Source organism: Episyrphus balteatus, chromosome 3 (assembly GCF_945859705.1).
Source record: "Episyrphus balteatus chromosome 3, idEpiBalt1.1, whole genome shotgun sequence".
In the NCBI taxonomy this organism is placed as follows: Eukaryota; Metazoa; Arthropoda; class Insecta; order Diptera; family Syrphidae; genus Episyrphus; species Episyrphus balteatus.
This window is the reverse complement of record NC_079136.1, coordinates 15,888,613-15,912,468: the sequence shown is the minus strand read 5'-3', so window position 1 is coordinate 15,912,468 and position 23,856 is coordinate 15,888,613. Positions and strand designations below refer to the sequence as shown.

Below are 23,856 nucleotides of genomic sequence, written 5' to 3'. Positions count from 1 at the left end.
TACAATGCTCTTCCATCATCAGTTGAAGATACAGTATTGGGTCTTCTTGGGTCTGTACCTTTATCGGAGACTCAATACCTGATCAGTGATTATTTCTTCAGCAATGAAATAGTAACTGTTTTAACCAGTCCAGGCAATGTGAGCAAGCCAACTGTAAAAGTGTGGCAATCAAAATGTCAAGGCACCCCGACACCAGGACCAGATCAGAAGACCAGCAGCTCAGGGCTGAAATCCGGAACCAGCTTTGCATCAATCTCTATTACAGTGGATAGCGCCAATAGTTGGTATGACACCATTTGGGCCATGCTGGATAAACCTCCTGTGGAGGGTGTCTATCCTGCTGATGTTTATTCAGGAATGGTATATGTAGGATATATTTGTCTACAGATGTTAAGAGTGTGTGTAAAAGAGAAGAACTCAGTATCCGTCCACATTGTTCGCTATACAAATGTTAGAGTGAATAATTTATTCTCTTACAAGTATGATTTTCTTTTGACAATCCCTCCACATGATGGGATGATGGACAAGTTTCAATCCATGTATCTAAGATTTCAACCAGGCAGCATCAAGACATTGACATGGGTTATATATTCACACATAAATCCTCCCAGTGAGAGAAAAGATCTAATAGAGTCTATATTCAGATCAGCAGGACTTCTGGCATTATCACAAGTTGGTTTAGGATGCCTAGGCTGGCTGTCCAGAGCCGCTGAAAAGACAAATACACCTCTGAGTGTGCTCCTAAAGTATATGTCGATTACTAAACATGAGACCATGATTCTGTCAATTCTCCAATTCGTGGCCTCTACCGGCAAAAAGAGTGATGAAAAATCTTGGCCTTGGGCTAGGCTTTTCACAGATAGAGCCTTCCAAGAGTTATCCATACGAAGAGACTCAATGTTCGGGATGATAATGATGGTTGTTACTACCGGAGCAACTCTGGACAATGAAATGTGGGATATAGATCTGTTCAAGAACTATTCCGGAATATTTGAGGTCAAGAAAGCGGCTCATGATTATGGTCATCTAATATTACATTGGGTACTCAAGGTCACTGCTGAGACTTGTAAGACCGAGGAAGCGAAGAAGGTTATCAATAACCTTGCTAATATTCCAGCAGTCATAATGCTTCGGCCAACCGATGTCGCAACTGTCAATACTGACTTTTAATTTCTTCCTTTATTTCTTATCATTAATCTAGATTTAAGTCGGTCTACAAGGTAGCCCGCAGGGAATCAATAAAAAAAAATAATAAAAGTGCACTACATAAGGTATCCTGGATTCCAGATTTTTAAAGGTAACAACGAGGAAGTTCTTATACTCAAAAGTTCGTGTTTGCCTATTCATTTTTTCCTCCACGTTAGGAGAAGAATAAAATTATATTTTTTTAAGATCCCGGAGGATCTCGAACGTAACTGGAGCAGTCGGTAGGATACCCACTATCCACTCGAATACACATATCGGTTAAAACAAATCCGATTTGAAAAAAAGTGAAAATTTTTTTTATCTTAAATTGAGTTAATTGGGGTTGTGTGACCTTACAAAATAAGGGAAAGTCACAAACACACTCTTAAAAAGCCTACTGAGACTGGTAGGTTTGACCCAAAAACTCTGATCACATATATCTAAATTAAATTACATTAAATACGACAAAATAATATAAAAAAAAATGGAGCAACACATCAACTTACTGTTAAACGCAACGGCGGAACAAAGAGAACTCCTGCGGGAGCAACAGATTTTGCACTAACAAGAACAACAACAACCAGATCTACAGTAACATGACCAACAGCAAAGAAGACGAGCATTTTGAATGTCCAGGTGGATGTGTTTAAACTATTTAATGAACTGATTTACTTATTTTTACTTTAAAGGCTGATTTTTCAAAATGTTAAAATTAGTTTTAAGTTCATTTTTTCAAGAAGACATTTTAAAACTCTCCTTGAAATATATCATGTAAAATATACTATAATAAAAATTTTCTGTTTAGTTTAATTTTTATTTTATTTTATTTTTTTTTTTTCAGAAAGAAATTCAGCATTAAAAAAAAAATTATGGGCCTTATTTGAAGCACAGGTTACTAATAAGGCCCACCGGAAGGTTTTTTTAATTATAGAAAAAAATATATTGAGCAGCTTTTATTTTGTATAATTGAACTAATTTGTATAATCCATTTAGTTTTCCTTCATATCTAATACAATAAGGAAGTTATTAGGGAAAACATATTAGGAGGGCCTTATTTGGTACAGGTACAGGCTAAAGTAAAAATCTTCCATGGAATCCTTGAAAATGTTATTTTAAAATTGATAAAACATGGAAATACGAAAAAATAAATGACTAGTCGTCAACGACTAACACTCGTTCTGGTTGCATCGCTCTACCGACAGAATTTTTGTTTTTCTCTTTTTGCGATCCCGTTACCCAAACACTTCTTATACAAACTGTGCATTTTTTCTTATCTTCACACCACGTGTGTGCAAAAAACGTAAAAACTAGTTTGATAAAGCTAAAGTCTCATGGCCTCTAGGACACATGTGCCTTCGGGCAATCGTTTTAGTGATTTAGATATGGAAGTAGATCTACTGAAAAAGTCACCTACCGTAGAGATAAATCACATAAGAAAACGTCTCACATATATACTTTAACCTTTATCCATCTTCAATTCAATAAATAAAAAAAACCTAATAATATATTAATTCATGCGAGCTTCTTCGCAAGTATAAAGAAGTAACTCGAATAAACAATAACATTATTTTGTTCTTCAAGGCAATCATCACACATAAGCAGTTTGTCTTTAGACGAAGAATAAATTAATCTTTTTTCAAAACTCAATTCTTTTCCTAGCCAGTTAAATTACCAATTTGAAATCAACCAAATCAAAATGGTTTAGGGAAGTTCTTAAAGCTAATTTTTTTAACATCAGGTTTTCTTATATGCTAATTATAAAAACTACTTAACATAAATATGTTTGTAGTATAAAAATATGCTTATGAAATATTTTTGTCGGCTTCATTTTTTGTTAGAATCGAACATATAAATAAGTTCGTAATGATGGATTCACTTTGTACATAACTTTGTAGAATAACTTAGATCTATTACTCACAAGCGATGAAATCAACATTTTTTTTTTGTTTTTGATGATTCAGTTAGGAATTTTTAGCTCTTTTTATGTCCTTCTGCCTTCTTATACGAAACACTCCAATCTTTTTTAAGGCCATTTTGAAGCCTGAAAATAAGAACAAAGAAATACGATGTTGAATAAACATTTTACCACTTAATTTTTTTATTGAGCTAAAGTAAATATTCAACCGCACCCTGAGACAATAAACTTTCCCAAAAGAAGAACTTCCTTATAATGAGCTGCCCATGATGAGTGGTCCAATAATGATATGTGCTGCGATATGTTGGGTTAATCCGAGCAAAACTATCAGACTAGAGACCTCAAAAATAATCTAGACCTTTCCTGTCAAGAAATACATTTTACTTTCTTGACGTCAAAGATATCGGTAAGGTCTTTGCCGAACCTCACGGAGCAACCAAAACTAGGCATGGCTCTTTGCAGCTCGTCTTTTTAGATACTATCATACGCGGCCTTGAAATCAATGATGATTATCGATTTGATGTTGATGGCGGCGACGCGCTGCCATGCGACATTACAAGAGGCATCATCTTTCAAAAGTCCATTCAGCTTGTTGAAATAGTATTAAGTAATATTTTTTTTCCATCTGCAAAGTTTTACAGAGTTCCAATTCAAAAGCGGAACGAAAGCACTTTCGAATATAATTGACTTTCGGAAAGAAATACAGAGTAGGGCACCAGGGTTGAAATCAAACGAAGTATAACTATTGCGAACCCCTGCTGGTACTTTGGTTTGAGCAGGCAATTGACAATAAAGTCCTATAAGGAACTAAAGTGTCCATATCGTCGGTTCAAAGCATTAACTCACTAACTGCTATTGAAATTCTATGTAGTTAATGAGTTTTGCCTTTGGACCGACTCCTAAATTCGCAGTACTGCTATTGGTGCAGAGTCATGGATTTGACAAAGGCGGTGAAAATTTATTGGATTGTTTCCAGAGAAACATTCTTGGGTCCCGTCTCCATTGAAGGTGATCGAAGAAGAAGAAGAATAAGCCAGGAGAGTAAAGGCCCAACTTTAATAGGCATGAGCTCGCATTGGCTTATGTAAAAATGACATTAGTGAGTTGTCGAACACCCACAATTCTTATGGGATAGCCATAATGCGTATATGCGCTATTCGTTCACTTTCGTTAAGCATATTCGCATATGCGCTCTGAACCGCATGGAATGAATAAAGCAACATGGATGCAAGGTGTATGGAAGAATTAAATTAATTTTCACTTAATAAAAAGATTGATAAAAGAAGTGTGGATTAAATAAAAACCTTTTTTAAAAAATAAATTACATAAAGCTATGCGAGCATATGTTCATTATGGTAAGAGCTCATGTTTTCAGAAACAGAACAAAGCAGTTCGTTAAATTTTGACATAAGCCAATGCGAGCGCTTGTCTATTATAGTTGGCCTCTAAACCATGGATAAGAATGTTCCGGCCCGGAGTTTTCGACTGCAACCCGGAGGGAAAGCGCAGAAGCGTGAATTTATAGTGCACACGCAAGTGTGCCACTATAAATGATACATATAATAGTTTTAAGACGTATTGATCCTGGAAATCACGAGAGAACCGAGAATTCGATTAGCTTTATTAATAATATAATCATAGTGATTAGTGAATGTTAGTTTTGGGTCAAGTATAATCCCCAAGTCAGAAAAAACGGGCTTTCTAGTTAATAGACAAGAGTCAAACAAGTAATTATACAAGACTAATTTCTTTTTGTGTGTAAAACTCATTGATTTACACTTGTCAACATTAAAAAATAAGACGTTTTTAATGCATCATTCCCTGAAGTTTTGAACATCTTCTTGAAGTTGTAGACAGTCACTAACTGAAGATATTTCTTTTAATATTTTTATATCGTCTGCATTTAATTAAAAAGAAAAGAGGTAAAACAAATAAACTAAACTAAGAAAAGAGTTTTTAATAATTGTAATTACATCGTTTATATATAAAGTGAACAATAAGGCACCTAAGTGGCTTCCTTGTGGAGCGCCAGAATTAACATAAATTTTTTTGGAACATTCACTACGGAAGATAACGGCATAACCTCTATTTTCTAAATAAGATGCAATCCTCATTAAAAAAAAACTTTCGTTGAAACCTAAAGCTCTTAGTTTTTTTAGTAAAGTTTTTCTACCTGTTTCCGTTTTTCAAATGAACCAATGCAAAAAGAAGTGAAATAAAACAAGTTTGTAACGGTTAAGGTCCAAATCCACAACGTATTGTAGCCGCCTTAATGCGCTGGTCCCTCTAAGTAAGCCAGTAACGACCAAATGCAAAACACCAGCATTCAGTAATAAGAAATGGAACAATACAAAACAAATGGTAGGCTTTCCGCCCATTTCTGAGGTCATGCGGGCGCACCCCACTACGATCCCCTCAACAGCGAGATCGAAGTAGTGCCACGCTGTACAAAGAAAGAGATACAAACTTAAAATGCATTATTTCTTTTAAAGATTAAACTAGAAATTCGAATTAGGTACGGAAGTTCTTCTCGATAATACAAGTTATTATAGCGAATTTTTCCCCTGATAGACTTCAAACCTGAACTCTAAATCTTATTTGTTATTTTAAAATATTACCTTGGGAAGTGGTTTACGTCATCTTGATTTGCTTTATGAAACAGATGATATCGACTTTGATTGTCTCATCTAATCTGTTCAAGTTCATAATGGATTGTCGTAAAAAGGAGAAGTTGGATATTAAGAGGATGATTTTATTTTTTGGTTTTCATCGAATTCGTGTGCTGAAACATTATAAAATTAGGATAATGTTAGCAACAATTTGTATCTATTTTATATTGCTTTTTTTACCTACCGATGGTTCTCTGATGAATTTGGAAGCATGGTTAAAATCTTCTTTTTCAGATTTTTATTAAAAACTGATTGTTAATTACTTGAAGCAAAGATGGAATAGAAATTCTAATTCAGTGTTTAGTAGTGTATTTTACATATTTCGACAGGTTTTGTATGAAATGTGTAAATTAACATTTTGGAACCTTTTAACTATTTTTTTTTTGTTTTCTAGTTTTGTTATATTTAACACATTGAAATTAGAAGTATTATTAATATTTCGTTTTGTTTAAAGTGTTTTAAAGTAATTTTAATACCGAAACATCTCTTCAAACGTTTTTCTTCTTTTACGAAACGAAGCACATTTTCCAATGCATTTACGCCATTTACCTCAAAAACGTAACGTAAAAGTAAAATTAAAATAATGCTTTTACAAAGAGTGTAGATGGGCGAATAATAGCAGCGTTCCTTTGTTGCGTAGAAATCTAGTACAATAGCTAAGATAACTGCCGTTTCTATGGAGGCGGTATTTTGCTCATGAGTAGATAACTTAGTACATTTACTGCTAGAAATACTCATTCTCTTCTTCCCATACAGATGGGAATTGCATTGATTTCGTTGAAAGGGCGTGCTAGTTAAACACTCCTGTAGTACTTTGACTTCTCCCAAAGCAAAAGGGCTCATGTATAGATCTAGTACTACAATTAACACGTGATCTTCTACTCGAGGAGATAGAGGTATGTGTAGTTGTTGTACTAGATTTCTACTAACGAATAAACTACCACTTCCAAATGAACAGAGCTAATATACTCATTTTGACCAAAAAGCGCCCCCAAATTGAATTCGTTGAAAGTGCTAATAAACTACTCTACTAGCAGTACTTTGCCACCTCCCAAAGGAACAGGGCTATTATTGAAATCGATCTAATGCACCCTCGTATTCACTCAGATAACGAACGAACTACTTCTTTATGATAGTACTAGAGGCGATGTCTAACCTGTGTTGTGCCTAATCAAGTTTCAATTTACATTTTTTAGGAACAAACCTGACCGGTTAGGCGATTAAAAAAACAACGTGGTAGGCAGGCACTATGTTCTATAATCTATTGGAATACAAAGTTCATGTGAGTAGAAATCTTGTACAACCAACTAAAGAAAATGATCCTATCTACTCCAGAAAATATCTCAAAAATAATTTAATCGGCGTTTACTGTTGATTTCTTAATGATTGTCCACTTAGCAAAAACACTCATCACGTCATCACCAAGCCAAACGTGACTAGGTTGATAATTTGCCATTATTTTGTCGTTAATTTGTTGTGGCCATTTTGATTTTGTCACTCATTGTTTTCTCATAATGCTTTTGATGTTTCAGTAACTTGATATCAACTTAATGAAACAACATCTCCTGAAAATTTGAGTGTGTCGGAATTTGTCTCTAATTAGTTGTGATAATTTTGATTTTATCGTTCCATGATTTCATAAGAAAATGTCATGTTTCGCTAACTTTATATCAACTTAGCGAAACACCATCTCTCAAAAAGGGTTTCATTGAAAAGTTGAGCATGTATGAATTTTTTTACTTAGTTGACGCGAATTTATCAGGGGTCGAGTCACGGCATACGTTCTTTAACGTATGGCCGCTATCAAAGCGTGTATACCTGAATTTGCTGTTTCGAGACCCTCGAATTTATTATGACAAGTTTGATTTTGTTGCTCACTGTTTTCATTAAAAAAAATTGTGATCTTTTGCTAACATGACATATCAACTCAGCAAAGCATCCTCCAAAAAGTGGTTTAGACTTCACGGATCAAAACGTGGCTTAAACATGAATTTGCCGCTCAGGACCCTCCAATTACGTGTGTCATTTGCCAAGTGTTCCACATAAAAATCATACAATCGGTCCTAGCGAGATATCCTGAAATGTCAAATTCAGCGAACATTCGTAATTCGCAGACGCAGGTCGCATCTCTCTATGAATGGCATTTTACTCTTAACTGACTAAATAGTTGCCATTTTTTCACTCTCACCTATGTATATCTCATATTCAAGTATTAAATAAAACATTGAAGATGGAATTGAAATGCTCCATTCCACGTATACTTACCAGACGGCTCACAACATTTTTACCAGCCAACTAACAAAAACACAAAACAAGAAACAAATATATTCTATTTAATCATTAAATTTTATTTTATTTCATTTTTTTTGTATTTTATTTTAACTTAATAGATATTAACATAATTTAAAGCTTAAAATTAAACAATTAAATTTATAGCAGAGAGTTGTTAAAAAAACAACTGCCATCGTACAATGTTTTTATTATTATTAATAAAACAAATTATTTAAAAACTATATTTCGAGTTAATTATTTTTTTATAATTAAATATTAAATATTAAAATTCTTTATTAATTAAAATTTAACATAATTTTTAGACTTAAAATAATATTCAAAATATTAAATAATTTAAATTTAAATTTATTTAATTAATCTAGTTTAACTATAAATAACAATAATTAATAATGTGATTTAGAATTGCAAAATATTGTATTAAAGACATAAAAAAACCTTCGGTGGAGCAAGTGAGAGCAGAAAATTGGTGAGTTAAGTAGAATTAAATATACATAAATAAATAGTCATTGGTGAATTAACTAGTTAACCATAGTTACACAAACTTTGAAACGAATTTAATACCATTACATATAATAAACAAGAAAAGGAAAACACTTGATGCAACTGAAGAGTTCGAGATTTGCAAATCATACCAAATAGAACAAGACAAAATGTTAAACGACGGATTAACTATCAACAACAATACATTATTCAACACCGCAAATAAGTTCCATACAAAAAGAAGCAAACAAACATAACAACAAATACCTAAAAAACTACAACATAACATAAGACACAACTTAGCCCCATATTTTATTTTATTTTATTTTATTTTATTTTATTTTATTTTATTTTATTTTATTTTATTTTATTTTATTTTATTTTATTTTATTTTATTTTATTTTATTTTATTTTATTTTATTTTATTTTATTTTATTTTATTTTATTTTATTTTATTTTATTTTATTTTATATTTTATTTTATTTTATTTTATTTATTATTATTTTATTTTCACTTAATACCTTCTGAAGAAACAAGTTCAATTTCATTTGAAAATTCAACTGAGGCAGAGATGGATGAAAGTAGAAGTTTGCAGTCATTTAAAGCTGCCTTAGAGGACTTTAAAGCTGGAGTCAAGACATCCGACTCGCTCAAGGTGTCTAAAACCTTGGCCCAACAAGCATTTGAAGTTTACTACACAAATTTTGGCGATGAGGGCGAACTCACCAAAATTCCCCCTTTGGAATGATTTACCACTGGATAGTGGAACATTTTTAAAGGAGAAAAATGACCTAGAATATAACAAATTATAACAAAAACTTGTCCAATCTATAAAAGGAAAATTCGTTGTTACTGAAGAGCACAGTTGATGTCGAGAACTAAGAACATAACATCATGTATTTTGAAGAAGAATACTCAATATTCACTCTTGAAGACTTTGCAACAATAGAAGCAAACTCGCTTAACCAAAGCAATTATAAACCATCCAAAAAAATATCTGAACTGGTGACAAATATAAAACATAACATTTTCGCCCTGTGAAAAGTTAAAACGCATCGGACGGAGGAATAAATAGACAATATGAACCAATGTAAGGAATTCGATACGTTGCATTCATAGTTAGAAACTATTAAGTGTAAGTGTGACCAAAAACGGTTTTTCTTTAGTGTTTTTTTTAGAATCATTACGTTTACTGTTGAGAAATCTTCATATTAGAAGACGAAGTCTAAGCATAGATGAATTCATAAATATGTTTGATAAGATTGTATATGGTGGTAGAGTCAAAAAGTTTCTACAACCTAACGAAGTCCACGTAATTAATATAATATTTGAGTTATTAGTACGGATAAGCATACTCCTAAAAAGTACTTTTAAAGAACAAGTTTCAGTGGTTTTTCTGTAGCTAAAAAAGTACTGGCAAATATACATCAGAAGCACTTTCAGATGTGCTTCGCTGATGTATTTTTAAAGTACATTTGTCTGTACTTTTAATGGAGGGAAAATTTATTTCATCTTGCATGCAAGAAAGAGATAGTTGCTTCACGTATTCTTATATACAGAAAGTATATAACTTAGTTTTTTTCCAATCGTTTTTAAGTGGAGGAGTAAATAGACAATATGAACCAATGTAAGGGATTCGATACGTAGGAATTAATAATAGTATAAGTGAGACCATAGACGGTTGTAGAAAACAAAACAAAAAATGGATTTAATAACCGTTGACGAATGCTAAAAGCAGATTTCAGGACATGGATAAGTTTATATTTATTTGTTAATTTTTTTTTCTTTAATTTTTTTTTTTAGAATCATTACGCTTGCTCTTAAGAAATCTACATATTAGGAGACGAAGTGTAAGCATAGAAGAATTTGTCAACATGTTTGATATGATAGTATATGGTTTTAGATTCAAAAAGTTTCTACAACCTAACGAAGTCCACATAATGAACACAATATTTCAGCTAGAAGAAAACGAAGAAATATAAAACAATATCAAAAGATATTATCAGACGATCATCGATATCATGATCAGATTGGAAGTCAATCAGTAGTATAAATATCGGACTTGAGGAATAAAATGCTCCTCCCTAGTGTAAAAAATGTGCTCCGAGCATCAAAATTGCTCCTAAAGGAGGACAGCTATGACACTGGCTCGTTGGTGTAGTATCATGGGCAGTATGCATTGAGTGTCATGTGTGTGCTTGTGTGTGGAAAAAAAAAAGGTGGATGAAATTTGTGGGGATTGAAAATGTGATAGGAAATTTCGAATTGATAATGAATGAAAATGTAAGGAAAATGTAAGGAAAAAAAAAAAGTGTTGGTAGAAAACTATTGTTGGGACTGTAAGAATATACTTTTTGGGCATGGGAATAGGGATGGGAAAATTTCATGCATGTTAATTACAACAACTATACAGTAGTATAAATATCGGACTTGAGGAATAGAGCATTTGGGTAAAATGTATTTTGTTGTTGTAAATTGTGAATTTTGGTGTGAATTTAGTTTTCGTGACTGTGAATTGCGGTTAGTGATGTACCTACAAAATTTTTTTATGTTTTTAGCTTGAATATTGACGTGGAGGATGCGGTGTATGTACACTGTACAGTAGGATGCTAGAAAAAAGGGATTCTTGTATGGTTTGTAGGTAGATTTCATTAGAGTATGGGTATATGAGTTTTGTATGGTAATGAGATCATATTACATCAGTGGGAGTTCATTGACTTTAAGATGCATTGGTTGTTTGAAGGTTGATAGTAATTTATGAAAAACAATTTAAGAAATAATAGAAAGGAAACAAATATTTTATGTCGTTTATAATAATTGTGATTTATTAATCCATGAATTGTTAGTCGGTGGGAAGCCGAGCCATTTAACATATACATTGTCTCCATTACTTTTAAGTACTTTTTCCACGAGATAAATATGAGGGTATTTAGTCTTTTGTAATTCTTTTTCGTAAAAACATCCACTAATAGGTTGACCATTAAAATCTTCAAGGAGATATGTTGGCGGGTTGGTTAGGTTTACTTTTCTTATCATAAAAATTTCCGTTGTCCAATTTGGTGTGTAGCCTTTCTCGAAAACGTGTTTGAACTTGCTTATTCTAACATTGTCGCCAACTCTATATTTACCCTGTGGAGCGATTTTAATTCTATTATAAGCTGTAGATAAGAGTTTTTTAGAGTTTTCCTGATTCACATCGATTGGGCGCATTTTTATAGTTCTATGCATAGAGTGATTGTATTCTTTCAACAAATCATTAATAATGCACGTCCATTTGTAATTACCATTAAAACTAAATTCCTTCCACATTTTTTTTTTTTTTTTTTTTTTTTATGTATATAGGATCCATAGCTCATAAATTTAGTATTTTATGATTTTCTAACGAATCTCTGACATCGAACGAATAATAATACAAATTTTGATAAGGAACTGAATTTTAATAAAACTTTAAAGGAGGATTTATTAGGTTTTACTTTTCTTATATTGAAATTTCCATTGTCCAATTACATAGGTGTGTAGCTTTTTGTTCGAACTTAAATTTAAGTTTCTTATTGCTTCAAAATGATAGCCTTCAATTTTACATCACTGAATCTTTTCTTAAACATGATCGTTCATGCTTATTCAAAGTAAAGTTAGATGCAAATACATATGCCTACATATTGTTAAATGCAGCCAGAAATTTCTGTATAAATAGCTGTTTCAGTTTAGGATGTATCTCATACCGTCGACGATGAATCTCAGAGAAGAACTTTTACAAGTTGAAGAGGAAGTTTTGTTCAAGCCTTGTAAAAAGGTTATTGAATTAAAACAAAATGAAAAATATCGTATTGGTAAACTGAAACGTTGTGTTACGAAATTTGGAGAACGAATTGTTGCTGATTTGGGCGAATTTCAGGTAATTTTCCATTTTTATTTCTTAAAACGTTTAAAAACGTAAATACTAAAGACTTTTTTCTTTCAGACTTTCTTCCCAATGCGATACAACAAATTGTCAGACGCTGCAATAACCGAAATCAATCGAGGTTCATTCAACTTTACCTATTTATGTCCGTTAGGACGAACTGCTAGTATTAAAATTGAAGAAGAACTGTAAATTATTAAATAAACCTTACATGTTCTGAGCATACATATTTTGTTTTTAATTGCCTCTTTTCATTTCATTTGCGTAAAAGTGTTTACTTTATGAGGGGAAGAGTTTGACAGGTTTCAACATGTTTACCTCTGGTTAATCAGCGAAAATAAATTAAACTGAATTCATACAAAATCAATAGTATTTAAATATACTTTTAAGGTTTTTATATTGGGCATGTAACAAGTTATTAAGGCGAGAAAAGCATATTACAGTTTCAAAATCTGTTTGCTAGCTAGAAAACCATAAAATACAAACTTAATAGCATTTTTTCTTAAAAAATCATAGATACTAAATTTATTGGGTCAAAGGATGGTCAGTAAATTTAAAAAGAATAAATTATAAACTATCTTCACGTATACCATCATCATGTAAACTTACTTTTTAAGTTATGAGACCACTAGAAAATCAGAAATATAAATATTTTACCAAAAGTAATATGTGTCAATTTTTAAAGCATGATGAACATCAGAAAATCCTAGATGAATAAATTATGATGTATACTTATCTACAGTACATAGTCAGAGATTCATTAGAAAATAATAAAATACTAAATTTATGAGGTGTAGATTACTTACTAAAGGGAGTCTGATTATCTACTAACTCGGTTTTGATATTCAAGATGTTTGAGCTATATACAAACCTAGCTGATATATTCAAAATATTCTTATTCTTAAAGAATACCTCGCCCCGGTACGACCAAGTGTTCAATTTTGTTTACTTTTTAAAAAAAAAACCCAAAAATCAATTCAATCATGAAGTCGTTTTTATGTGAAGTTTGCGGAAAATCGTTTTCCAAAAATTTTAATTTGAAAAGACATATGAAAATTCATACGTCTTTAAGGGAATCGGTTAACGGTGAAAATAAAAACTTTTGCTACGTGTGTGAAAAAAGTGTTAAAAAGGGGCAGTGGATTGATCATGCTAAAACCAATACTCATTCGGAATTGGTTAAGCAATTATTTGAGAAAATGGATGGCTCGAAAGAAGCTGCCCCTGCAAAAAGATTATGTGTGGTGTGTGATAAAAATGTGATCCCATGTCAATGGAATAACCATTTGAAGAGCAAGGCACATTTAAAAATGCAACAAGAACTTTTATTTGAAGACAGTTCTTTGGATCATGAAATCTTCCAAAACGGTGATTGCTCGACTCAAGCTGGACCAGCGAAAACGCGTTGCGAAATCTGCGAAAAAGATGTTATATTTTGTCAGTGGGATAATCACTTAAAAAGTATTGAACACATCAGTTTGATAGAGGCCATGTTTTCGAACGCAGAAGAAACTCAGAAGTCTGCAATAAAATATTGTGATGTGTGTGAGCTGAACATCAATGCAAGAGATTAGACAAACCATGTACGGCGAAATGTCCATAAGCGACTTGTTGCAGAACTCCTTTCTGATGACTTCCTGGTGCTGAAAAGTTGTTTCAATGGGAGAGTAGAAACTCTCATTTATAAAAACAAGAGTGAAGAAAACCTAAGTCCCCCTGAGTTTCTCAATGAAGCAGAGTCAGCAATTCTAGGAAAATTGAAAGATCACCTGGAAAAGTTGCAAAGTGTTAAGTTCAACTTAGAATTGTTTGCTGAGTATATTAAATTTACGTCGGAGGATGAAATGGAGCTAAGTCTTAAAAGTTTCAACACAAAAATGGAAATTGCACTTGAAGGCAGTGATATAATTTCTTCATATAGGAATATGATAGATGAAATTGACACGAAAATGCAAGAATTTCAAGAAAAAGACAGTGGATGGGCCTTGCTGCGGATATGTCACGTGGAAATAAACATAAATCAATACACACCAATCAAAGGTTCAAGACATATACCGTTGCCTAGTTTTCTTTCTAGAAAAAGAGCCTGTATAAACGTTCACAACACTGATGAGTATTGTTTCAAATGGGCCATCATCTCAGCACTTTTTAGCAAAGGAAAGAACAATACCCATAAACCTGAAACATACAAGATACGAGATATCAGTTCACGAACGATTTATAAAAATAACATCAGAATTGATTTCGCTGATCTGCAATTTCCTTTAAGACTTAGCGATATTTCTAAGTTTGAAACACTAAACCCTACTTTAAGCATCAATGTGTTTGGATTTGACGATGAGAAGAAGATAGTAGTAGGACCCTATTACATTACACCACAGGAGAAGAGAAATCACATCAATCTAATTCTCTTGCAAAACGAGGGAATTTCGCACTTTGTCTGGATTAAAAGCATATCAAGGTAAGCTTTATTGCAATTATAGATCTGATTATTACCTATTATTAAAACATATACATTTTTCTAATTTCTTTAAAATTTTTTATTTTTAGACTTGTTTCAACGCAGGCGAAAAACTACAGAGGAAAATCTTGGTTTTGCAACACGTGCTTGCTAAGATTTATATCTGAAGAAAAACTGATGACGCACAAGGACAACTGCTGTAAAATGGTGACAAAAATGCCCAACGACGATAAAAAGACTGTATCGTTTGAACATTTTGAGCGGAAGATGGACGTGCCTTTCACAATATATGCAGATTTCGAATGCATCCTCGAGGAAGTAGGATCCCCAGGTAATGCTAGTAGTAGTAGTAGTATTAGTAGTAGTTTAAATATTCAAAAACATATCCCATGCGCAGGTGCTTACTTTATAAAATCTTGTGATAGTTCTCTCAATAGATTTAAAATGTTTAAAGGCAGCAATTGTGTAAAAGATTTTGTTAGTTCTCTGATAAAAGATTGCTATGAATTACATAAAAGAAATTCTAAACCCATGCTACTTTTATCAGAAATTGATTTAGAATATCAAAGAAATTGTCCATTATGTCATATCTGCAACAAAGAGTTAGGAACAGATCGAGTTGCAGATCATTGTCATTATACAGGCAAATATAATGGCCCAGCGCATAATAAATGTAATTTGATTTACCAAAAACCTAAATTTTTCCCAATATTGTTCCATAATTTCACCGGGTATGATTCGCATTTACTTATCAAAGAACTTGCTTCATACAACGGAAATATTTCTTGCATTCCTCTTAATAAGGAGCGCTATATTTCTGTTTCAAAGACATTACATACGTTTGATAACAGAACTATAGAACTGAGATTTTTGGATTCTCTACGTTTTATGCCTTCTAGCATTGATTCCCTTACAAAAGACTTAACACCAAGTGATTTTAAATTAATAAGATCTAATTTTCCAATTGAAGAAGAGTTTAAGCTTCTGACAAGGAAAGGTGTATTTCCCTATGATCATGTAAAAACATGGGAGAGTTTAGAGGAAAAAACCCTTCCTCCTCAAGAGTGTTTTAAAAATAAATTGACTGGTGAAGCTTGCTCCGATAGCGAATACAATCATGCTAAAAAAGTATGGACAGTTTTTAATTGTCAGACTCTTTCAGATTATATGGAGTTATATTTAAAAACTGACGTTCTTCTACTAGCTGACATATTTGAAAATTTTAAAATTATTTGTAAAAGTATTTACGAACTTGATCCCTGTCATTATTACACAGCACCAGGGTTATCTTGGGATGCAATGCTTAGAAAAACCCATATAAAGCTGGATCTTATTCAAGACATTGAAATATATAATTTCATAAAGAAGGGTATTAGAGGAGGCATCTCTCAATGTTCACATCGCCACTCAGTTGCCAACAATAAATATATGCAAAACTATGATGAAACAAAAGATTCACAGTATTTGATGTATGTTGATGCCAACAATTTATATGGGTGGGCAATGTCTTGTCCTCTACCTTATTCATCTATTAAATGGGTTAATAATATTCAAAACATTGATTTAATGAATATTTCAGATGACTCGGAAGTCGGGTATATATATGAAGTAGACTTAGAATACCCAGATTCCTTGCATGAATGTCATAATGATTTACCATTTTGTGTGCAAAACAAAAAAGTAAATCAATCAAAGTTTTCGAAATTAATAGCAGATTTAACTCCAAAACAAAATTATGTTATACATTATAAAAATCTACAACAATGTATTAAAAATGGGTTAAAACTCATTCGTATACATAGAGTTTTACAGTTTAAACAATCTAGGTGGCTTCAAAAATATATTGATTTGAATAATCAACATCGCACCTTAGCTACGAGCGATTTTGAGAAAAATTTCTTTAAGTTAATGAACAATAGTGTTTTTGGGAAAACTATGGAAAACGTAGATAAAAGAAAAGATGTTAAGATTGTAACCTCTTGGGGGAGTCACAAAAAACGTCTAGGAGCTAGAGCTTTAATAGCAAAACCGAATTTCCATAGTTTAACTAAATTCACTGATGAAATGACGGCAATTCAAATGAAAAGAGTTAATACTTATTACGATAAGCCGTTGTACTTGGGATTTTGTGTGTTAGAGTTTTCTAAATGGAAAATGTATGACTTCCATTATAGCTATATGCAACCCAAATATGGTAATTGTTTAAAATTAAACTATATGGATACAGATTCATTTATATATACAATAAAAACTCACGATTTTTATAATGATATTCAACATGATATTGATTCATATTTCGATACTTCTGCATACTCAGTTGATAATCCCTATAATATTCCAATAAAAAATAAAAAAGTCTTGGGTATGATGAAAGATGAAAATTCTGGGAAGATAATGAAGGAATTTATTGGGTTAAGATCGAAAATGTATTCTTATTCTGTTGAAGAAACGGAAGTAAAAAAAGCTAAAGGCGTCAAGAAAATAGCATTGAATGATATAAATTTAGCCAGCTATAAGGATTGTTTGTATAACAAACGAATTTTTCATGGTGAAATGTTTGTTTTTCGATCTTTTGCTCACCAAATCTATACACAACAGCTAAATAAGATTGTTTTAAGTCATCTTGATGATAAGAGATATATAAGGGAAGATGGAGTAAGCACCTACGCATGGGGTCATTATCAAATGAATACACATTAAAAACAAAAAAGAAATATTGTTAATTTTAAGTAAATTATTTTTATTTATTAACCTATTTATATAAGAAAAAACAAAACAAAAAAATGTTAAGCTTAAGGAATTTTTAAAATAAAGAACATTAAAAAAAAAAAAAAAAAAAAAATTGTTGCTTTTTATTTCACATTACATTTTTAGGAAAACTTTAGATTCTGGCTGCATACAAAATTATTAATTAAAAATACATTTTGGAGTGCACAACACTTGTTATGTGATAAACATCTTCTCTCGTTTGTAAAAAGAAGTTTCAAGTCTTCAAAACTAGGACAATTGTAATCTTCGATATTTATAACGTCTACGTTTTCATTTAACATCTCTTTTATCAATTGAAATTTTTCGTTGCCCTTAACACAAACGACACGATTTATAATTTTTTCTTTAAGAAATTTCTTTACTTCATTATATTTTGTGAAGCCGCCATTCCAATACAATCCATGATGGTTTTGATATAGCCATTTTGCTTGTCTTTGCAATGATGTTGGTAAGTGCTTAAAATCAAAAGGGGGCGTCGTTATAAAGTGATGATGATTGCCGTCATGAAGAATAGCTATTTCCTTAACAATTAACTTGTTATGAGGTCCTCTAAACCCTTGAATATCAATTATGAATACCATTGTTGATTTTGATGTGTTCTTGTTTAAAAGTTGTATTGAACTAAATCAGCTAAATATTACGGGATACTATTTGACTAAGAGGATTGTAATTTATAATTCGATCATGCAGCATCAAACAATATGCTGAAGTATTAGGAGGTAATACTTTGGTTGTTTTAATTTCTAAACGAATGTCAACAGGGCCAGTTTTAATTATTTCACTCTGATGTCTGCAATCAATCACAAAAATAGGAGCTTGCAACTTAAAGAGCTCTCTTGTTAGCAGTGGTTCAGATACTAAGCTGTTATAATATTTTCTTTTAAACTCACTGTACATTTGGTAAGGAATGCTTAAGTTGTTTTTCTCAAATGATATATTTTGATCTTCATAAGGGTAAACGTCAGAATTTAAATATGCCTTTACGTTGGTAACGTTACAATGATCAAAATAGGTAGGATTCTCTTTCAGTTGATTTCTCTTGTTAGTTTGTAACGCAACAATAATGTATCTAGGTTTTTAAACTTGTGAAGTGGTCTTAACATTCCAGATATGATGGTCACTTGTAGGTAGGGCAGGATATTCATATAAATCCCAATTACGAAATGCAATTTTCATAGTGTCATTATCATTTATAGACTTGAATAGGTTCAATTTCAAAGAATCAGTAAGGTGAACATGCGGAACTTTCCATTGAACTTTGAGTAACGTTATCCTCGCTTGTTCATCTGCATCAGCTATTAGTGAATTTTCATCAGTACGAGAACGGGTTAGAATTAAGTCATGTCGAGCATTAGGTATTATTTTTTTGAAATCCTCTGCAAAACCCAAAAGTTTGTTTAGCGGCAAACAAAAATTAAAATATAATCCATCTAAGTTTAATGAAGAATTTGGACACCAACCTGCATTATACAACATAACACTTTCATTTTGATTCAAAGAAATATAATTTTTTATAGAAGTTGTGATTCCAACATTACGATTACTATCTATTTCAATACCATTCAGTTCATATCGGATCTCATCAAATAGAAATGCTATACAATTGTTTACAAGTTGTGTCTTTTTGACTTCCGATCCATCATTTTTCGATACAGTCCCCTCAACATAAATGTAACTTTCCGAAGGTAATATATTGAGATTTTGATGTTGCACGCAGATGTGGATGATGTCATTTTTGCCGAAGTTGTTTAAATACGGGGAATAGGAATGATATTCGTATTTTGAAATACTATCATCAAATGTTGGTTCTTGAAAAATATTCAGCATATCTTACTTTGTTGAATTGAATTTATTATTTTCTTTTCTTCAATGTGAATCCTAATGATACTAAGAATGATTTGTTTTCTTTTGATAGTGATTGTACTTTCTCTTTAGGAGTTATCGAAGTATTGATTATAGATCTCGGTAAACCTGGTCTTTTATAGAAATTACTGGAATCTGGGGCAGTATTATAAACTATCATTTTTGATGATTAAGGTGTAATCGAATGGTTACTAATTCACCTCGGAAATTAATAAGGTTTCCTTCTTGATCTAATAAATTTATTGTAATTGAACTTATCTTCTTCACGTTCACTGGTAAATAAATAACATTTTTAGGCACCTCAATTATTTTATACCCCGGACTGACTTTGATTGAAAATTGATGAAGTATATGCGCAGGTTGACTATTTATGAATGTCCCATCAATTAAGTTGCATTCAATTCTCACTGTATTGACACGATTGATATCAACGTATAGATCTGATTCATGCATTTGTTTTGCCAACAGTTTTCTTTTACTGAACCCTAAAAGTGAGCCAATCGAATAAGAATGTGAAAAATCTATATCTTCATTGCAGTATATTTCACATTTCAAAGTGTTGTTATTTGCTCTGATTTTTACAATAGTTGTTTTATTTTTCTCTTTAAGACCTTCTTGAATATAATTATTTATATCTTCAATTTCGTAAGAGCCAATTGGAAGAACTATTACATCAGTACCAATATGAAATAAATTATTCATTACATCTACGTTAGGTATAGAGTTGTATGTCTGGAAATCCACTAATCCACACACATAATTTGAGTCTAATATTATCGGGGGGAAATACTCTGTTGTCAGAGAAGACTTGTTTCCGCTCAACGTAAGTGTTATCGACATTATCGGTGTAATAGAAATGAAACAAATAATGTATTGTAAAGCTTATTTATTTTGATTTAACAGAAACTCTAAGCATAAGTGACCGCAATTAAAAGTATTAAAACTCTGTAAACATTTATGATTGTAGTAAATATTACATTCATGCAAGTATCTTACTAATTCCTGGGGAGGTCTTAGATTACCGAAGCTATCAAAATATTTTACATTATTTTTGTTTTTGTTATATGCTACCCAATGTGTACCACTTCCGTTATTATTATCTAAATTTATGATTCCATTTTCTATTCTAAATGGTTTATTCGGCAATGTATCCCTCATAAAAACACCTCTGAAATTCGGAATATAAGTTTTACCAAAATTAAGTATATCTACGTTAGTAAGTGGACGGTTGGGTAGCATTTTTAATAGTTTTTTGATTCTAGTGAACTTAAAAATAACCCCAAACCAGTTTTATATGGCTTAAGATAAAGACCCTTTCCTTGCTTAAGTTTTATAGTTTCCATAACTTTATTGTGACGTTTATTTTCCTCCAATTGTTTTCTTCCAATCTTTGAATCGTTTATAGCTTTCGCCATTCCTGCAACGCCACCAGTTAGAGAACCTACAGCAGATAATCCTGCTAAGATAGGAAGCAATGGTAAAAATCCTCCAACTTTTGGAATCGGTATTACTCTAGGTAATGTTATATTCCTCCGTTTGTTCTTAATAACTTGTCTAGCTGCAGTTAAAGCAGTCGATGCTAATTTATTTATGTTTTCAGTTTTCGAATTTTTGATTGCCACTTTAGCTTCTTTGACTGCATTTTTGAAGAAATTAATTTTCTTTTTCCTGGGGCATTGACGACGGTCTTTCTTTGTCTTAGTTTTTGATGATATACCCATTCCAAGAGTAGATTTAGCCTTCATCATGTTAGTAACTAAAAGACTATTTAGTTTCTCTGATAAAATTTTATCGGCTGAATGTCTGTAATTTAAATTATTACTTTTACTATATGCTATATCGTGTTCACGACAAGCTTCATCTAATTGATTGATCCCCCGATCTCCTCTAGCAAGACGCTTTTCAAGTTTGGTTCCGGGTCCACAAAAATTATAAGATGGGAGATGTAATTCAAATGGAAGTTTGTTTATTAATGAGTTAATCAATCCGTTTCCCTGAACTGAGTTAGTAGAACTAAAAGTTGATGTTCTAAAATCAATCATTATATAACTAATGCTTAAGACGTGGGGAGTGATTATGAAACAATGATCATAAAACACGAAGACTTATATGAAAAGCTTCATTCAATAAAATGAAGTTCGTAAGGCAGCAAGAATCCATTAGCATTCAAAATTTTGACGGAAATATAAAACAAAAAAAGAAGCATGGAAAATTATTTCCTAATAGTATTCGAGGAATAATTGTAGGTCCATCTAATTGTGGAAAAACTAATGTTATGCTAAGCATTCTTTTAGATGTCAATGGTTTAAAGTTTGAAAATATATACCTTTATTCAAAATCATTGCATCAACCAAAATATGCATATCTAAAAAAGGTTATAAAATCAATAAAAGAAATGCAGTATTATGAATTTTCAAATAATTGTGAAGTTATGTTGCCTTCTAAGGCTAAACCCAATTCAGTTTTCATATTTGACGATGTAGCTTGTGAAAAACAAAATACCATAAGAGACTACTTTTGTATGGGTCGACATAGCGGTGTAGATAGCTTCTACTTATGCCAATCATATACACACATTCCAAAACATTTGATTCGAGATAACGCTAACTATATAATTCTTTTCAAGCAAGATGATCTTAATTTGAAACATATTTTTAATGATCATATTAATTCAGATATGACGTTCAAACAGTTTAAAGAGTTGTGTTCAGAATGCTGGAAAGAATTGTATGGGTTTTTAGTTATTGATAAAGATAGTTGCGTTAAAAATGGACGGTATAAAAAATCTTTTAAAGAAACAGTTATTTTATAAATTGATACAGTCATGAAACTGCTTTTCATATTAATACACCTATCTTAATATTACCTGTATTATACTGCCTTGTATTGAACAGCCCCTGTATTGAACAGCCCTGTATTATACTGCCTTGTATTGAACAGCCCCTGTATTGAACAGCCCTGTATTGAACAGCCCTGTATTGAACAGCCCTGTATTGAATAGCCCTGTATTGAACAGACCTGTATTGAACCGCCCTGTATTGGACTACCTATTCTTCAGATCCTATTAGAAGTAATCTAACACTCTAAATAGCTATGGATATGAATATAAAAACACTGAAAAATCTTATAAAAACAAAGGAGGCTTTGAAGAAAAAGTATATGCTTCTCAAAACTGGAAAATACATAAAGGACTTAGAAACTGAAAACACGTATAAACCAATTGTTGAACCCTTACGTAAAATCGTTAAAAATTTTGAAAATAGTGAAACCAAGAATCGCGAGTTAAAAGAAATAAAATCATCCGCTGTTAAGCGTCGTCTTCAATTTAAAAGTCCCCCAACAGAAGAAGCTGAAGCAATTGAATATGAAAATAATTCTTCAGAAGGAGATTTGAATTTACCTTTATCGAATTCGATGACAGTTGATGAAGACACATCATTTAAAACACCTTCAAATAGCTTTAATGAAAGTACTCCGATCAACAGATCGTTGATTTCAAATTCACTTCATGATAAAATCTATGGTCCGTACTTTGATGCTGAATCGAATTCAAACAAATTGGGAAGATCAAACTTTAAAATAAACGATGAAAACAATATTATAATTGATGAAGAAATTTTCTATGGAACTGAGGGTCTTCTTGAACTAGTATTGAGCAAAAATCCCCGAAAGAGTATTTATAATACTGAAGATTTAAAGCAGTATCAAAAAATATTACAAAAAACATGCGCTCATTTGAGAAATCATGATATAAATTCACAGGTTAAAGGTAATAGAGGACAAAAATATAAAAAAATTATTAAACCTTTGATTCAGAGTATAACAAAAAGTAAACAAACAAAAGTTGGAAATGCATACATGGATATGGATAGTTCTCCTACAATGATCTATTCAGCTAATCCTATTGATTATGTATATTGGGATAACCCAAATGAGCTTGTAGATAGGTTGAGACTTTTAATCGCATCTGAAACTTCGGGGCATAACAATCATAAAAATGAAATAAATTCAATCGTGGAAGAGTTGCGAGAACAAAATATAATTTATTAGCAAAATGAGTGTTGACAAGTTCGGAAGAAGCTCCAGCAAATTTCAAAGAACAATCGTTGGTCCTCAAGGTCCTCCTGGTGATGGATTTAAGCAAACTGAGAATGGTGATTTTGATATTGAAGGAAAATGTCTGCATAATATCGGAAGTCCAACAATGCCTCATCAAGCAGCAAACAAAGCATACATAGATGATGAAATAAAAAATAAGGAACAAATATTAAAAGAGTACATTGATCTACATATTTTCAATACAATCCGTCTGTTGAATGAT

At 31.8% G+C, this 23,856-nt stretch overlaps 3 protein-coding genes and 1 long non-coding RNA gene across 4 annotated transcripts; 3 read left to right on the top strand and 1 right to left on the bottom strand.

Moving 5' to 3' along the window:
* Window positions 1–2,634: 2,634 nt before the first annotated feature.
* Window positions 2,635–8,351, bottom strand: LOC129913237 (uncharacterized). Its single transcript, XR_008772011.1, has 3 exons — window positions 5,954–8,351; window positions 5,719–5,882; window positions 2,635–3,226 (listed from the first exon to the last, which is right to left on the bottom strand). It is a non-coding gene; the product is annotated as an uncharacterized LOC129913237 (long non-coding RNA).
* Window positions 8,352–12,068: 3,717 nt separating this feature from the next.
* LOC129913235 (uncharacterized) lies at window positions 12,069–14,027 on the top strand. The gene is made up of 2 exons (XM_055991819.1): window positions 12,069–12,436; window positions 12,503–14,027. Exons 1-2 carry the CDS (start codon window positions 12,251–12,253, stop codon window positions 12,632–12,634), a joined length of 318 nt encoding a protein of 105 aa, XP_055847794.1. The 5' UTR covers window positions 12,069–12,250; the 3' UTR covers window positions 12,635–14,027.
* Window positions 14,028–14,319: 292 nt separating this feature from the next.
* On the top strand, window positions 14,320–19,341 carry LOC129913573 (uncharacterized). Its single transcript, XM_055992320.1, has 3 exons — window positions 14,320–14,903; window positions 14,993–16,498; window positions 19,239–19,341. The coding sequence occupies exons 1-3, from the start codon at window positions 14,320–14,322 to the stop codon at window positions 19,339–19,341; spliced, it is 2,193 nt and encodes a 730-aa protein (XP_055848295.1).
* A 3,287-nt stretch (window positions 19,342–22,628) lies between these two features.
* On the top strand, window positions 22,629–23,585 carry LOC129913560 (uncharacterized). The gene has a single exon (XM_055992298.1). The coding sequence runs from the start codon at window positions 22,629–22,631 to the stop codon at window positions 23,583–23,585; it is 957 nt and encodes a 318-aa protein (XP_055848273.1).
* The last annotated feature ends 271 nt before the right edge of the window (window positions 23,586–23,856 follow it).